Source organism: Meleagris gallopavo, chromosome Z (genome assembly GCF_905368555.1).
Source record: "Meleagris gallopavo chromosome Z, MGAL_WU_HG_1.1, whole genome shotgun sequence".
Lineage (NCBI taxonomy): Eukaryota > Metazoa > Chordata > Aves > Galliformes > Phasianidae > Meleagris > Meleagris gallopavo.
Window position 1 is genome coordinate 27,003,709 of NC_139435.1, and position 18,648 is coordinate 27,022,356.

Here is an 18,648-nt window from a genome sequence, read left to right on the forward strand (position 1 = left end):
TGCCTCTTGAGCACTGATGGTCATGCAGCATCAATCACTGCTCCAGGAAGCCTGTTCCAGTATTTGACCACTTTTATGATAAATAAATGCTTTCTAATGCCCAGCCTGACCCACCTGTGGCAGCTCTGTGCCATTCCCATTCTGCCATCAGTTCCCAGGAACAGGCCAGGCATCTCCCTCTGCTTCCTCTCCTCAGGTTGTTGCAGGGAGCACTGAGGTCACCTCTTGGCCTCCTCTTCTCCAGACTGGGCAACCTGAGTGTCCTCAGTCTCTCCTCATAGGACACGCCTTCCTACCCTCTTATCTACTTTGCTGCCTTCCTCTGGATACTTTTAAGAATTATATCATCATTTTTATATGATGGAGAACATAACTGCACACAATATTAATGCTGAGGTCACACCAATAAAAAATGCAGTAGGAGAACTGCCTCTTTAGGTTGGCTAACTGTGCTATGTTTAATGCACTCAAAACACAATTTGCCTTGCTGGCTGCCAGGGTGCTGCTGGCTCACATTAAGCTTGCTGCTGATCAGCACTCCCAGACTCCTTCCTGCTGGGCTGCCCTCCAGCCATTGACCTCTCACAATTTGTACCCATGTCCGGCATTATTCCATTCTATATGCAGCACCTGGCATTTACCCTTGTTGAATTTCATGTACAGTGTTCGAACCCATCTAGATCCCTCTGCAAGGCCTCTCATCCCCCCAGGGTGTCAACAACACCTCTCAGTTCAGTTCAGTAATATCAACAAACTCCACTCCTGAATCCAGATCACTGATAAAAATGCTGAACAGTACTGGCCCTAGAATTGAGCTGCAGGGAGTACCACTAGTGACTGGCCACCAGCCAGATGTAGCCCCATTCAATATGATCCTTTGAGCTCTACTGTTCAGCCAGTTCATCACTCAGCATAGTGTGAACCTGTTCATCCCACAGTTGGGCAATTTGTTGAGAAGACACTGTGAAGGATGATATTAAATGTCTTACCAAAATCCATAGAAATTACATCTACCAGCACTAACTGCGTGGCCTTACTATAAAAGGAGGTCAAATTACCAAGGCAAGACTTTCTCTCCATGTACTCATGTTGACTGTTATTGACAATAGTTTTGTTCTTTAAATGCCTTTCAATAGCACTTGGGGTAATCTCCATAACTTTTCCAGGGACTGAGGTTAGACTAAACAAGTCTCTGTTTTCCTTTGTCTAACCTCAGCATAAGACTGGCTAGCCTCCTGCAGGGACCTCCTCATATTCCCAAGACCTTTGGTAAATTGTTGAGAGGGCTTCATCTGTAACACATACTAACTCCTTCAGCAGTCTAGGGTGAATCCTGTCAGGACTCACGAACATTCTACTGATACAGATGGTCCCTTATACCTTAGGTGGCCACAAATGGAAGGTCAGTGCTCCCCAAATCATGATCCTCCACTTCAGATCACCAAACATACCGAAGTCTATCATTATTATTAAAAACTGAGGCAAAAGAGTCATTAAATGTCTCCGAGTTTCCTCACCCATACTTGCTAGCTGACTGTGCATCAAGTATCAGCCCTGTGTTTTCCTTAGAATTTCTCTTGCTGCTGACATATTTAAAAATGCCTTGTTTGTACACCACACTGGCTAATGTCAATTCAAGAGATTTGCCTTAAATCTTCATAAATGCGAACTGCAGATCTTCAATTTCTCTGTGAAGTCAGGTCAACACTTTCACAGAAGAATTTATCACTTTGCTGCAACTGCATAGTCAACCTACCCCTCACACCCTTTGTGATCATGGCATACTAACATTTCTTCAAAATGCCTCTTACTTTCCAACTGGTAATGGGATGTGGTGCATTCCTCAATTGTCCAGACACGAGGGAAGTCTGAAGTGCCATAAAAGAAGTATGTTCTGACTTGGTGTCAGGAAGCAGGTGAATGAATATTGTGGACTTCTTTGATCTTGACTGATTCAAGTATCATTCAGAACAGGCATTTAAGTAGACTAGAAATTCTCATTAACAATGGAAGAATACAATGAGCTAGCCGCAACACCGTATCTATGTGGAAGCTATGCAGAAAGCACGTAGAGCAGAAACAGTATACAAACAGAGCCACTGAAAATAACCACTGTTAAAATAACTGGTTATTGTTTTGTTACTATGTGTTTTCATTTGTAAGCCAGGAATGCACGTGTGGAAATAACAGAAATGCAAGAGCTACATTATGGTTTCATCTCAAAGACCTGATTTTTCAAGACGTTGTGTTGTATAGAAAAGATGGTTAAATAATGTTTTTGATTGCTATAAATGCCCTCATGAACAACTTCATGCAGAGAAATCCCTTCAGTCTTTTTGCCAACTAAAGTTTAAGTACTTTAAGGCTATTCGGCAGAATGATACACTGGAATTAATGTAGACAAAACATTTCTAAGAACAAATTACTGTAAAACTAATAGCTTTTTACTTCAAATAACTGTATGTAATTTACTCACTCAGAAACCTCAAAAGTGTCCTTACTGAAAAAAATCAATTTTTAGCTCCTGTTTTCAACAGAATCAGTTCAAACTGGAACATGGAATCCATGGAATCTGTTTTAGAATGTTGTCTACAGAATAATATTTATGAACAGCCTGAAAGATAAGCAACAGCTCTCTACAGCTCTCAGACTATTAAATTTCCAAGAGGCCTTCAAAGCTTCTGGAAGCACAGTATTATAACATTCAACCAAGTCTAAAATAAAATGTTCAAGGGGAACATGTTTTCCTCCTGACTCTTCTCCTCAGTACAATGTATAAGTCATGGTTCTGGTTGAGACAACACTCATTTTCTTCAGAGTCTTGTGTGATGCTGTGTTTTGCACTTCTGATGAAAATAGTAGTGTGTTAATAATAGTGTGTTAACGCTAATTATAATTACACTGTAATTGTTGCAGATCAGTGCTTGTACAAAGGTGAACTTTTCTGCTTCTCATGCTGCCTTGCCAGTTGGGGTTGTACAAGAAGTTGGAAGGGGATACAGACAGGATTGCTGGAGCAAAGTGATCAAAGCTATATTCAGTATCATATTTCATGCTCAGCTGGGCTAAAGAAGAAGGAATGGGGATAAACTGGGAATGATGACATATTTCCAAGAGATGATGCATGATGAGCCCTGCTTTTCTGGAAGTGGATGTGTATCTGCCTGACAATGGGAAGTTGCGAATGAATTTCTTATTTTGTTTTGCTTGCAGGTGCGGCTTTTACCTTACCTGTTAAACTGCCTTTATCTCAGCCCATGAGTTCTACTGCTTTTACCTTTAGGATCCTCCCCTCTGTACTACCTGGGGAGGGTAAGCAAGCAGGTGCATGGTAATTAGTTGCCTACCGGGGCTGAACCACAACAATTTATCTTCAAAAGTGTCAGAAAGATTTAGCTCTGAAAGAATGTATTTGCCTCACATTAGTACACAAAGTCATCTCCAAGAAGTAGTTTTAAGAAATTACAGCTACAAACAATAACTGCAATGCAATAATTTCTGACATCCAGCAAAGAAAACCACTAAAAACAGTAGTAAAAACATTTAATATCACATCTCTAAAAGGTCTGGGCCAGTATGGAAATGCCAAAAAGCTAATATAAAATTTTACTGTTGAAAGACAATCTGGTATGGCATAGATTGGCAGCACAAAGTCTCTCTGGACCATGTAACTCAACACTGATTTTGCTGATGTCAACAGGCTCTGCACTGTACAACAAAGATTTCAACAAAATTTCAGTGAGTATATTAGCATTGCTATTACAAATTGTTTGTTCGTGAAACTATTAATATTCCTATTACTTTCAGGAAACCTTACTAAAAAACTTGAGGGTTCTAGAAAAAAAAGTTTTTCTCTTCTCCACTTATCAAGAAAGAGAAAAATGCTAAAACATTCCACTCTCTCTCCTATTCAATGAAGCAACAAGAAGTCCTACCCGTTTTGCAGGATCAGGGATCATTACTGTCTGCCAAAACATGGAGGACGTAGAGAGTCCAGTAGACTTTCAAAGAAAAGAAACTGAAGAAATGAAAATATTTTTAAGACAAGTGACTTCAGATGTATATACATGCACACATATGTATTACCTATGCACACATAATAACACCTTTCTGCACATTAAGGACTAAAAATCTTCCAAAGTTTCCAATTCTAAAATAGAAACAAACAAACAAACAAAACCCCTTCTTTTAGCATTATATGACAAAGAACTAGCTGAAGAAATGATTTATTTTCAAAAGAACACAAACATACCCTGCTCGAGGTTATGTATGTTCCTGTATTTCTGTCCTGGTGAGGCCATATCTGGAATATTGTGTTCAGACCTGAACTCCTCAGTTCAAGAAAGAAAGAGAACTTCCAGAGAGAGTCCAGTGAAATGCCAAGACCAGGGGCCTGAAGCACCTCTCTTATGAGGAAAAGTTAAGGGCTGGGAGATCTGGAGTCCAGCTTGGAGAAGAAGAGATTTGGAGATGATCTTACCCACTCTTCTAAAGGGTAAATGTTAAGTAAATGAACCTAAGCTCTTTACAGTGGTGCCCAGTGACACAACAAGGGGCAATGAGCACAAACTGGAAGACAGGAAGTTCCATACAAGCATGAGGAAAAACTTTTTTACTTTGAGGGTGACAGAACACTGGAACAGGCTTCTCAGAGATGTTGTTAAGTCACACAGAATCACAGAATGGCTGGGGTTGGAAGGAACCTCAAGGATCATGGATCTCCAACACCCCTGCCACAGGCAGGGCCACCAACCTTCCCATTTAATCCCAGACCAGGCTGCCCAGGGCCCCATCCAATTGCCCTTGAACACTTCTGGGGACCAGTGCATCCACAACCTCTCTGGGCAGCCTGTTCCAGCATCTCACCACTCTCATAATAAAGAACTTCCCCCTGACATCCAACCTGAATCTTCCCTCCCTCAACTTAAAACCATTTCCCCTTATCCTGCTGTTATCTACCCTTTCAAAGAGTTGACTCTCCCCCTCCTGTTTGTAGGCTCCCTTTAAGTACTGAAAGGCTGCAACGAGGTCACCCCACAGCCTTCTCTTCTTCAGGCTGAACAAGCCCAGTTCCTTTAGCCTGTCTTCATAGGGTAGGTGCTCCAGCTCTCTGATCATCTCTGTGGCTTTCCTCTGGACCCTCTCCAACAGCTCTCTGTCCTTCTTCTACTGGGGGCTCCAGACCTGGACACAGTACTCCAGATGGGGCCTCACAAGAGCAGAGTAGAGAAGGACAATCAACTCCCTGTCCCTGCTGGCCACCCTCTTCTGATTCAAAACTCACCAGGACTCTTTTCTGTGCCATCTATTTTAGGGAAACTACTTTGCCAGGGGGTTAACAAGTTGATCTCCAGAGATTCCTTACAACACCCATTCAATTACCTCTTGTCATTTTTAGCAAAACATCTTTGCAGCATGTCACTCTGCAGCAAACGCTGAGGCATGTAGTTATTTCTCCAGAGGTGCCAAAACATAGCATTTCCTTTAATGACATTTGCTGCAGTCACATGATTCATCCCACCAAGTTTCAGTGACAGTGATTAGATAGTTAACTCCAATTCCTCCTGCTTGCTACAAATGATACATGCTTTGATATAGAGGCACTTCAGTTGTACTATTAAATATGTCATCTTTTCAAAGGATCAAGCCCACCATTGCATTTCACAGGTATTGTCCTGTTGGTACCATCAGCAGCTTTTGGCTTTTCTCTGATGCTTGAAACTCCATTCCATTCAGCTGCTAAATCTAGTCAAAAGCTCTTTTATATCTGGCCAACTAGTTGTCAAAGATGCTCTTGATCAACCTGATCAAGTGATTTCCATGAGCTCCTAAAAGTTCTAGCTTTTCAAAGATAGATCTATGATCATCAAACCTCAATTATCGCACCAACTACGCATTTACTCCTTCTTTTCCTCTTTGAATCCCTTCCTCTGACTAGGAAGGTACAGAAGACCACCATCTGTGATCCTAATCCTTTCAACATTGCTTTGAGGGATACATAGCCTATTTGATGGTTCTAAATTGCATCACAGTATAATCACAACCTTCACATGGTCCATCAGTAAATTCATAACCTGACCCTCATCCACCAATGACAAATCTTTCTCGCTCCAGCTCTCTCACTAGACTCAGGGACCTGTGATTTTTGAGGCCAGGACACAAGAAAAAATTATCAAGGAGAAGAATGTATTGAGTTCCTTGGCCTTCTTCATGTTCTTTATCACCAGACCTACTGTCTCAGAATGTACTCACTGACCTTATATTCAATTACTGCCTGAACATTTCATTCCCTCTTTTCTTTTCCACATATTTCAAATATTTAAACAGTTCTTCAAGAGTATGTTCAAGGTAACTTACTCCACATAAGAATCTGTTATTTGCTTATGATCAAAGCCATTGTGGAGTGCGTAGATTTGTGAAATCATGAACATTGTAGTCATACAGTTACAGTGCAAGTGATACTTTGCTTACATAGCTCAAACCTAAACAGTTCAATTTAAGTAGAGAAAAAGAACTAAACTGACAAGCATACAAAAGAAAGGCAGCATGAAGAGAAGAGTGACTAAGTACAATTTGGGAACCAAATGCTGAACATTTAGGGCATTATTACCTAGTGTAAGATACTTTTTCAACTCTATAGTTATTTCATTTCAGGCATTAAAACAAGCAATAACAAAGAAACCTGAAACAGTATTTGACTCTCTTTGGGAAAGAAAAAAATAAACACCACAGAAAGACGTCACAATTTGCATGTTAATAAATTTTGACTTAGTAACTCAGGTGGGTAGTCTAGAGAAGAAGAACTGACAAATGTCAGCCTATAATACTATTTCACTGGACATTACCACATTTATTTTATATGTGTTTTGGTGTTAACATTATTTTTAAATTACATCACATACTTTCTAGGTTCATTACTTTATTTGAGAACTAGCATACCCATTTACTTATTGAAAAGAACTGCACTGACTGCAGTATATTATTTGTCATGTCAACACAACCTTCAAGTTCAAAACACATGCATTCTACAGAAAAGGAAAGAACGGTCCTTGTTACTTGTATTTCTATTAAATACAATATCGTTTAAAAATTGCAAGTTAAATTAATTCTATTTCAACTAAGTAAATGACAGTAAGGTGGTATCACTGCTATTCACAAACACAGTGACATACCATATTTTCTGAAGGCATGAATGATCTTGAGCTACGGATTCTGATTTTGGCTTGGTACTTACATTTCATGATTAAGTAAGGGAAAATGAGAATAAAATTTGCCATAGAGGTATGCACCTTTAATCACTACAGGAAATCCTCTAAAAAGATCTATAAACTACCCAAGTTCTAAACACAGATCTTCTAGTTCTTGTATGTCTCACAATCAAATTCTGAAAGACAGCAATTAACACACAATATTAGGAGAATTCTTTAAAAAGAACTCCCTAGTGACAACTTCCTCATCAATCAATAATAAGCTGATACAAAATAGGTAGCAGAAAAAAAATAGTTCGTATTCTTTTGCAATTTGGTTTCCAAACTTACTTAGTATTTTCCTTTCTGAAGTCTTAAAAAACTTGAGATAATCAACTGCCAGAAATAAAGGAATCTCTAAACACCAGAGAAAATCTACATAGCTTGGGCATTATAGATTTTTTCAGCATTGAAAACTTCAGTAATGAAAATAAAACAAGCACATTCTAAATAACTGTTTTCCAGATTGGAATAGTATTATGCCTTTCAAAGAAAGTAAATTAAGGAAAAGAAAAAGCCGACAACAAGAATATTATATAGGCAGTAGATCAGAGGGCAGCACTGAAGTACCTGAAGGATGAGTGAAGGGAGAGCAAGGAAAAAGAATCACAAACAAGTGTGCACATCAAAACAGATACCCCTTCTCAGCATAAAAATGGAAATGGAACACACTTCATACATGCTTTTTTGTTTAGAACCTAAAAAATAAAATTAAAATAATTTCACTAGTAATTTTTCAATTTTTTTTAGTTGCACAAATCTCCAATGGCATTCTGAAAATTTTGACAGGAATCTAAAGAACAAGGAAACTCATTTTAATCTAGACCATTTCCTGTAATAGCATATATCATTATCTATCATTTTTGAACTAACAGACATTAATCTACCAACTTCACAGTTCCCTCCATTAATTCAGCGGGTGAACAGTAAAGATTATTTTTGCATACTTTTATCCTGTTCAGAAAAAAGCAAGACTGATTTACAGAAACTGCACTGTAGCCTCTTTACACCTAAATTTTCCACACAGGTCACTTTAATTTTAAAATCTTTATGGGCATATGAGGAAGAGAGACACTAACATAGACAAATATAGCATCTATGTTCAAAGAACATTCTGTACTTATATCCCATTAAATGCTATGTTTATGTGATTTAGGCTCATTAACTTGGGTTTTAAGTATTTAATTAAGCAGAAAAACAGCTCATTTACGTTCTTCACTCTTCTTGGCAGATAATTGTGCCATAAATACAGTATACGATCCTATAGCGAAAATTGTATATGGGTAAATTCATTCAAGAATGCTACTATACATGCTCTAGCAGCACATAAATAGCAGCTGGTTCCCAGAAAATTAATTACATCCTGCAGCCATTCACAAAACAAGTAAATTTAACACCAATATTGGTTTTCACTTGAAAACATTCACTACTGGAAACTCTTTACTCATAAAATACATTTAACCCTTAAATACCTTGTAATCCTAAAAATCCCTTCAGTAGCACTACATAAACAACATTATTGTTTGTTATTTCTGTTCTGGTTAGTATATTGAAAAAAGGACTATTCCAATACATAAGTTAAATTTCATGGAGACTAAGTTTTTGTCAGAACGGATGTCCAGCTGATTATTTTACACTGTGCTTTTTGATAAACACTTAACAAAAACATAACACTTTCAACTTCAACTGACGTATTTTAACACTGAATCAACATGAGAATAAAATACGCTTACACGCAACAGAAAAATCTGGAAATAAATTTGCATATCAACAACAGTGATTAAAAAAAATCAGGGGTAAGAATATTATGTAATGCTGTAACACATTCACTGATTCTATGAAAAACCTTTTGGTCCAGGCATAAAGATAAGTACCAATAAATAAATAAATAAAAATACAGAAATCTAGCTACTTGAGAAAAGCCATGTGAGTAGCTGAACAAAGAAAATGACTTCAGTTCTGGAAAGCAACTTACATACTTACAGAAACTTACATAAATTCTAGAAGTATCATTAGAGAATTCACATGATTAGAGGAATTCACATTTATGATAATGCATAGTGGATACTGCCTCTTATGAAGGAAGATGAAAATGGTCTACAAATGCCTAAATTGATCCTCTAAAAATGTCTACACTTTACTAAATAATGTTTTTTTTTTGTTTTTTTTAAGTAAAAACGCCAGTGATAGAGTATTATCTCTGACAATGAACACTGCAGAAGGTATGTTCCCTGTTCTATTTTGTTTTTGTTGGTAGTTTTCTGCTTTTTTTTTTTTTTTTTTTTTTCCCCCCCCACTCTATACACATTAGCTATAATTTCACTGTCAGGCTTTAAATTGATTGATTTTCTAAATTAGGAACATGGTACTAACTCAGAATGTTTTTGAGACTTACACCTAACTCACATTCAAATTAACAGAACTCCCAAAACTTAAATTCAGCACCAGATGAAAGTTGTTCAAAGATAAATGACTCAATATTTTTTAGACATTTTTCTAGGTTTGGGATTTAAGTATTTGAATATCACTTTCAAATACAATCATACAAGAAATCATATTTCATTGAATATATCTCAAAATACCTATTAATACCCTTTGCAGTGTGAATTCCAGTATTAAATGACATCAAAGAAAAACAGTCTGAGATGAAGATTTATGTCAAAGGCTACTCTATATAGTCATATCTAAGAAGTCCACTTAAAAAACAAAAACAAAAAAACACCTACCACCACCACCACCAAAAACCAACCAAACAAAAAACAAACAAAGAAAAAACAGCTTTTTTATTCAGAATTCAATATACGAAATACTTGTGAGAGAAGCATGAATACTTTTGACCAGCACTGAAATCCAGTGAGATAGCACAATCCAGTACAAGATCCCAAGACAACTCAGTAACTTTACAGTGTTTAAATTTTAATTTTTTCTCATTCTGTCCTGTGTAGTTACTAGAGTGTTGCCACTTTTTTTCAGTGGCTGAAGATGCTCAACATCTTTAGAACAGCTTTCAGTTATTCAGAAAAAAAAGGGTTCAGTTTTAATGGAATGTAACAGCTACCAAATAACTAACGTGGACTTTCAGTTAAAGTAACTGGATTTTTTCATAATGGCAGTTCAGCCATTCCCTAAAATAGATGCAGGAAATAAAGTGTTTTTTATTGTGTACAGTGTGGATCTTTATCTCACCTCAACAATCAGCACTGCAATATTCAACTCAGCCAGGTTTACTTAGATGTGACCATCCAGAAACATATATATTAGTATTTTGTGAGAAAATTTCTGTCTCTCATTCCAGATCTCCTCCTTGCCTTCGTATTTCTATCCCTCACACAACACAAGTCTTCAAAACATGATATTCTGAAAGACATAAAATAAACTTGATGCCAGCTTCTCACAGTTTTATTCATCATTCCTTTTTATATCATCTTCACAAGACATCTCCAAATGTTATAATGTTAGATTTCTAACGATTCAAAGGAACATATTTTATTGTTCATCTTATAAAGGAAAATCTTAATTTTTTTTTTTAAATATATACATCTGTACCAAAAAAAAAAAAAAAAAAAAAAAAAAAAAAAAAAAAGTAGATGAACCACTGCAGACTATCTGCTAGCTGAATCAAAAGATAACAGAGCAAATAGTAACTTCAGAAAAGCCTGACCATGACTAGCAACCACTCTCTAGTGGTAGCTTATAACACACGCTCCAAATACAGACAGGGAGAATCTAAATAGAAGGCAGTTACAGTGTAACCTCCGCTAGGAAAGCCTCCTTCCAACTTCATTAATTCAATCCTGACTCATTCTATTCCTTCCACAACACATAACTGCCCAAGTAGCTAGAGGCTTCTATGAAGTTTCTGTACTGATCAATTTATATGAAAATGTTCAGATTTAAAAGCCATTTAAAGCAGGCATTAAATATCCTCTTCACCTGATAATCCATTCGGTGTTCCTTTGTTTCCTCTTAGGTTTCAAACTACTACTTCAAAGTCAGTCCCTCTAAGCAGCTTTGTTACGGCTTTGGTACCAGAACTTTTCAAAAGTACCTTGACTTTGCAAAAAGGTTTGCCACTTTGAGGAACAGAATCTCCCTAAATTCAGAATGGTTTATTATGAAAAGAAAACCATGACAACTGTTTGTACTCCTGCTTTATTATTACATCCGGCCTGGTCACTATTGGAAATTCAGTCTATTATTGTTGCTAGGAGTCTGTTGCTACGCAACCTAAAAGGGTTATGCAGTGCTTTCAGGCTAAGAAGCGTTAAAAACCCCGCAGGCCTCCTCCTATGGTTCTACACTGTTTGTTTAAATAGATTAACACTCTTCTCAGTCAACCCCCAACTCCAGACATATCCTTAAAAAAAAAAGTTACAATAGCAAGCTGTAACAATATAAACAAACACAAAAACAGAAAAACTACACAGAAGCAATATATCTGATCTCTACTGCATGCTAATGCAAAGTAAACAATAATTCCTTTCATTCATCAATTTAAGCACGAAGCCTACAACTTATATCTACCAAAACTTTCAAGTTTAAGTTTCAGTTGTTAACATAATGGAGTTGCACAATGTGGTCTCACAGATATTTTATAATAAACTCCAACAGAACAATACATTAAGTTACATACTTTAAGATAGTGAAATAATATTCGTTCTCTGTGAGTATGCTCAGAAGGCCTGTAAGTTGTATCCAAAATGTCACTGTCAAACTGAGCTCTCTTTTGCCCTTCTGTATCATTGTCACTTACATAGATTCTGCAAACCAAATTAAATGTCTATGCAGATTCAGTTCCTTCAACAAAATTTTTCCAAATCTGCAGGAGAATAGCTAAAACATGACATCAAGAAGAACTCAACATTATGTCTTTTCTCCACTCTTTCTAATAACTTGAAGCTGTTCCAGCTTGCACTGCAGAACAAGTTGTTCTTCAGAAACAGAACTAAGAAAGCCATGTTTCCTCCAGATTGGTACTTTAATGGACCCATACTACAGCATTCTAGTACAGGATGAGAATGTTTGCTGACTGACTCAGAAGGCTTCTGGGAGTACAAACTGAGTAGCAATTGCCTTTCCTTCAGTACGAGGGCACATTTTGATTTATCATTGCAAATAAATTGTTTTGTTGATGCACATTTTTCTGCTATGTCTATCCCTGAAATTGCCAGATCAGGGAAAAATGAAAACAAAAACCAAAAAACATCAACAATAAACACAGCACCAGAAATATTTCTTTAAGGGTTCAAAGCTAAGAAAGCAACATTCTTGGAAATGCTAAGACCAATTCTCTACACAATAGCGATAGCAGCCAGAGCCATAAAACAGATTTGAGAAGTCAGAAAATGAATTTTTTCTTCCCAAAATGCTTCAGTGGTTGAAATTTTCTAGAGAAAACTTGAAAACAATGACAAATATAGAGCCTGTTCTGAAGAGAAATATCTCACATGGCTAGGTTAAGAAAGAACACCTCTTAGGAATGCATTTTTAGGAGTTCAGGATTCATAAGCTTGCAATATCTTCTAAAGAAAAAAAACAAACTTCTTATCTATATTAGGATAAGATTCTGTATTGGGCTCACATATAAAGGTTTTGACAGCAGAGGGCTGCAGGGGTGGCATCTGTAAGCTGAGTCCTGCAGCTGCAGATCTGAACCAAATCCAGCTGCTATAAAAGGGACCTGCCACTACCTAAGCTGAGCCATGAACTGGTTGTACTTGTGGAAGAGCACATTTAAGAAAGGGAAAATCTGCTTCACAACAGCAGGTAGGAAAGAGGAGTGAGAGAATGGGAGAAACAGCCTGCAGGAACCAAAGTCCAAACAGAAAGAGGGCAGGATGTGTTTCAGTTGCAGAGCAGAAGTTCCCAGCAGTCCAGGAGAGGCCCATGGTGGAGCAGACTGTCCCCTTGCAGCCCAGGTGCACCACAAGGAGTAGATCTCCACATGCACCCACGGAGGAGCCCACAGTGAAGTAGCTGATGTGGCTGAAGGAGGCCACAGCCCATGCAGAGCCCCCAGCTGGAGCTACAGCCCGTGAAGAGGAGACCACAGTGCGGCAGGAGGGCTGGGAAAGCTGCCAATCGCAGGGACTCATGCTGGAGTACTGCACTCATGAAGGATGGGCCCCATGGTATGGAACCATGTTGGATCAGTGCTTTGAGAACTGCAGCCTGTGGGAAGCCCACGTAGGATCAGTTTGAGAAGGACGGCATCCCATGAAAGGGACTCACATGGAGCAGGGGCAGAGACTGACCACAAAGGAGTAGCAGAGAAGAATGCCCCCACTCCTTTGCACTGCATGGTGGAAGGAGATAGAAAAGGGTGGTGGATGTGAGGAAAATGTTTTTCATTTACTTATAGTTTCTCACTTTTACTACCTTAGTAATAGGCAATGCATTACGTTAAACGCCGAGTCTGTTTTGTCCATAATGGTAATTGATGAGCAATTTCCATTACAAGATCTCAACCCTTAAGTCCTTTTTCATTTTCCTCCATTGTTCTTTTGAGGAGGGGAAGTGATAAAGCAATGTGGTGGAGTTTAACTAGACATCAGTGTGAAACCACAGACCTAAGCCATGAGAAAGCTACCTTAACTCCATATTTTGAGAAGATTTAGCTCTAGTGAAGGAGACAGTCAATACTCTAAGGAAGTCCACAACTAAAAACTGCAGGCAAACATGTTTCATCACCTTTTACACCTGAAACTTTAATGATCACTTGTACTTCAGTTTTAATAACTTTATAAAGAAAAGGTCATTGCAATGTGAAGTTACATGAATGGTTGTGATCTCAAAGACAGCAGGCAGCTTAGAAAACATCAACAGATACAGAATTAAACAACAACAACAACAAAGAAACTAAGCATGTTCTGCTGTAGAAGTACCTACTATTTTGTAATTAAAATCTAAGTACTAATTATCTGAACTAAATTTTACAGTCATTATTTGGAGGTTGGTAAGTGCTTTTGCGTTGCAGAAGGATGCATTAGAGACAGGAAGCACTCTGACAGAAAGAACAGACATTCAAAGCTACATCCAGTTCTCATTTTTCAATAATCTTTCATAAGTACTCTGTGATATTCCCTTCAATGTCACTGAAGCAGATGAACCTTGCAGATGCCAAAGTTTGTTTACACAGAACTGGCCTTTGCTAAGGCCAGTGGGACACACTAGCTGATAGCTCTAATGAGCCTAAGCCCTCAACTTCCATCCTCTGTTATGGAAGATCTCTCACCTGTAGGTCTGGCTATTCAAGAAACTGAATGTTCCCTTTGTAAGCAGAAAATCAGCTCTAAGTGACAGTTCCAAATCAGCAAGCTGATTTAAGAAGTTAATATTGTCTTCTGGAACTCTGTAATTCCTGTTCTTAGTATATAATTCACTATCACAATTATATCAGAGAAAATGCACGGTGAACTCCTCCCCCATGTTTTCTGTTTCTCTCATACTTTCTAGATGTCAAATCACTGAATGCTAGTGGAATTGATTCAGTTCAATACACTCTCTATGTACACAAACATAAGATACTAAATACACTGTTTTTCTGCACACGCATATGTGTGAAAACATATATTCCAACAAACGCATGCATAAACTCAGGAAGGGCTACTCATCTACTCAAACTAAGTGGCATATATATTTTTATTCATACTTCATGTTACTGAACATCTTCCATTACAAATTTATTTTCATTTCATTGTAATTTTTACCCTCTCACTCATAGGCAGTTTCAGAAGACTAAGGAACAACTGAGCATAAGACACAGAAAAAAAGGTTTTGCCTGTACATATTGAAATACTTTTACGATATCAAAAACATGATTATAACAAAACCAAGTTTTAATAAATGCACAAACTCCAACAATATTTTAATGTGGCATAGCCATGAAACTTCATTAACAGAAATTGGCAATATCAAGATTTTAAACTGTGACTGTGATAAATTTCTCAGGAGACAGTAGTTAACAATGCATGAATTGCTCACAACATCATCTTCTGTATACAGATTACTGACACTGCACCCTCAGATCTGTAAACATGCTAGAAGATGAAGATGACTATAATTTTCTCAAAAACTGCTCCCCTACAAATTTATTAAGGTGTTTACCCTTAAGTCAACAACTGAGAAATTGCTCCCCTTGTATCTCAAGCACTCCCACAGACTATTCTGAAAAAACATGAAGTAGAAGTGGTAGACAAGGAAAGGAACAAAGAAAGATGGATGAGTAATTGGAAAAGGCCAAGCACATAAGAGAATAATCAGGAGACAAAATGGAAATGATATGTAAAGGACCCGCTATTAGGCTGAGAAAAGAAGATCAAAAACTCGTAGTGAAAAGCAGAGAAGATAGCTAGAAATAATGCATACAAACTAATGGTTCCAGGCTTTCTGAAAATTGTACTTATCCTGCTTTAAAGTAGAGAGAAGCAGAAACATTTTTTAAAACACCATCCATAAATTCTGGGAACGATAGCAAAAATCAGTGCACTGTATAGAAGAAAAGAAAGCACATAAATTGTGGAAAAAATTATCAACCTTAATATAGAGAATAAAATGATTATATGTGAAGATCAGAAGTACAAAAATTTACAGCAATAAAAATATATTTCACTTCACTTTAAACAAGACTGGATATACTTCAGTAAATTGGTTATAATTCTAAATTATATTTATAAACATTTTAGTATCTTCATTTTTCGAAATTGCATTACTGTGTTCAATCACATCACTCGTCATTTGCAAAATATATTAAATTTTTAAAATCATGAGAGAGAAAAAAATTAACATTCAGAAATACCACTTAGTATTTATGTACTCTTGCTACAAGAACAGTGACAACAGGGAAATAGAAAGTATGTACTTTCTACTTCACATGTATTTAGGTAAACATATTATGGGCTGTAAGATTAATGCATTTGTAGCTAACTGTTAAAAATTACAGCAAAATTTAAGTTAAAAAGGTTTTTCAGTAATGCTTTAAGTTATATGAAAGAAGATGGTATCCTTTTCAAATCTCCAGGCATAAAAGGCTGGTCTGAAATGTGACCAGAATATTCTATAAAGGATAAACACACACAAAAAAAGTTCAATTTCATTCACTAAAACTGCACTGAAAACCTGAATTTGTCACTATCTATGAAAATCATAATCTAAACTACCCATGTTAATAATAATCTTAAGAAAGCAATAATTGTAAATTTTCAAAAAAATCCTTATACATTGTCTGATGGTGCAATCAAACATAAAAACACAGATTTGAATTTATCACGTATAACAGACATAAACAGATATAAAGGATAATTAATATTCATATGAAAATAAAGGATTGAGAGACTCCAGAACAACTATCAAAGAAACCTTGATCACTAAACATTAAAGTTGATCAGTATGTTTAGAGCTATTTAAATATTTAAAAATTACTGTGAATGAACTGGTCCAAACTTTGATTAAGAAACAACCAGATGTGGAAATTAGTATAGAAAATTATGTTTGTAAGCAGTGTAACATCCCGTATCTTGTGATGACTTGCACAATGTTTTCAAAAGCTGGCCTCTTATTGTGTTGGTAGAGCACACATATTTTCTTTCAGGAAACATTCTGACAATCTCTCTGTTGCACGTAGCAGCAGTTCTCCAAGCATTCCCAACAAATATTGTAAGATTGACACTGATGCCATTGAAGTGGCAAATAGCAATGAGTTCTGCAGAAATCTTAGCAGGTGTCAAATGAGCACACCTTTTTAAGTTCAAAGAAATCATTAATAGCAACAAAAAATGATGAGAATTTTTAAATCCTCAGACTCTCCAACTCCTCAATATCACTCTTTCCCCAGTTTGGAGAGATTAACTATTCTCGGGCTGTTGGTAAGAAAAACAGAGCCTTAACTTCTCAACTCGTATTCTTTGCAATGATACAAATTTGGCCAAAAGAACCTTCCTCAGAATGCATATTTTAAATCTTAGAGGTCCTTCCCAACCTCAATGATTCTATGATTCTATGACAGAAAAATGAAGATTGGCTAAGAAGAAAACAAGCAGCTGCTGGCAAAGAAGACCTCTTACAGAACATGGAAGCAGAGATTAGTAACTGTAGGCTATCCCCACAGCCCAGAAAGTTGGATGTATGTCAGCAGTAATCCATGTGTGATGCTTAGCAGCCTTGTCACAGCCCAGTATCTCAGGTAAACTGTTAATTATTAAACCACATAGAAGCTAAACATACAGCAAAGAACAGAAGAAAAAGAGCAAACAACTAAATGCTGAACTGAGGAGCTTAATAACTGAAAACGAGTACAAAATATACTGAAAAAAGAATTGTAATATTAAAAAAATACACTAACAGACATTACTGCCAGCAATGATACATCAAAGAATTGTATTATGTTGGATGCAATGACAACTAATATTTTATCACAGACCCCTGACATTCAGAATCATGCTAGACAACACTCATTTTAACCACGTTCTCTTTCTCATGCAACTTCTTCACTATTACATAACCTTTAACAGGCACACATTTATTTGTAGTACCCTGTTATTACCATAAAAAATTGAAAAAATAAAGACAATTTCTGGTGTCTCAATACTTTGGTACATAGGTAATGTATGTATCCAAAAGAAATCCAAAAGTAATGCCTCCTATTTATTTCTGTGACACTGTAACAGATACAAAGAGCAGAATAACACTGTTTGATAGAGTGTTTTCATTTGAAAATTTTCCCCTTTTTAAATACAATCACCACCATTAGCTGTGCATTTTCACCATTGATAAACAAGAGCCTGCATGCTGCACACACAAAAATCTACACAAACAGAGAAGACCCACAATTGTTACTGCTGAAAGCTATCACCACCACCTCAGTGTTCTCACATTCACTGTTTGGTCTCCAGAAATATTCAGCAAGTGTCAGTGAATGCTGAGGGGTGCCATTTTATTCTTATGTATGAATTTAATTCCACACCTTTGCTCCATCCACACTTCCCATGATAGACACCACTCTCTCAGCATGTCCCTCTGCTGCCATCTGTTACACAGCAACAAAATGGAATAGAATATTGGTGGGAAAGTTAAACCTCTACTGCTGTACCACCAACATACACTTCTGATGTTGTAGGCAAACATAATAACCATGGGAGGTGCTCCTCTAGACCTGCTGTTCACAGAGGACTGATGGCAGATGTGGAGTCTCTAACATAGACCCCGAGTTTTTGATTCTTGGTGAAGTCAGGAGAGGGGCCAGCAAAACCATTACCTTGACTTCCAGAGGGTGGACTTTGAACTGTTTAGAACACTGGGAAGGAGTGTCCCTTGGGACTTAGTCCTGATGGGCAAAGGGGTCCAGGAAAGACTGGTTGCACCTCAAGAAGGAAGTCTTCAAGGTGCAGAAGCAGACTGTCCCCTT

At 37.2% G+C, this 18,648-nt stretch overlaps 1 protein-coding gene across 5 annotated transcripts in view; it reads right to left on the minus strand.

Annotated features, from left to right (window-relative positions):
• The window catches only part of RFX3 (regulatory factor X3), a 125,454-nt gene that overhangs the window by 89,719 nt on the left and 17,087 nt on the right, over positions 1–18,648 (minus strand). Inside the window, exon 1 of one of the 5 annotated variants that reach the window (XM_085214340.1) lies at positions 115–241. The exons of the other annotated variants lie outside the window; for them this stretch is intronic. Within the exon in view, the coding sequence (XP_085070466.1) occupies positions 115–148 (34 nt within the window). The 5' untranslated portion in view covers positions 149–241. Of the gene's footprint in view, positions 1–114; positions 242–18,648 lie in introns of those variants that run through there. 5 annotated transcript variants of the gene reach the window in all.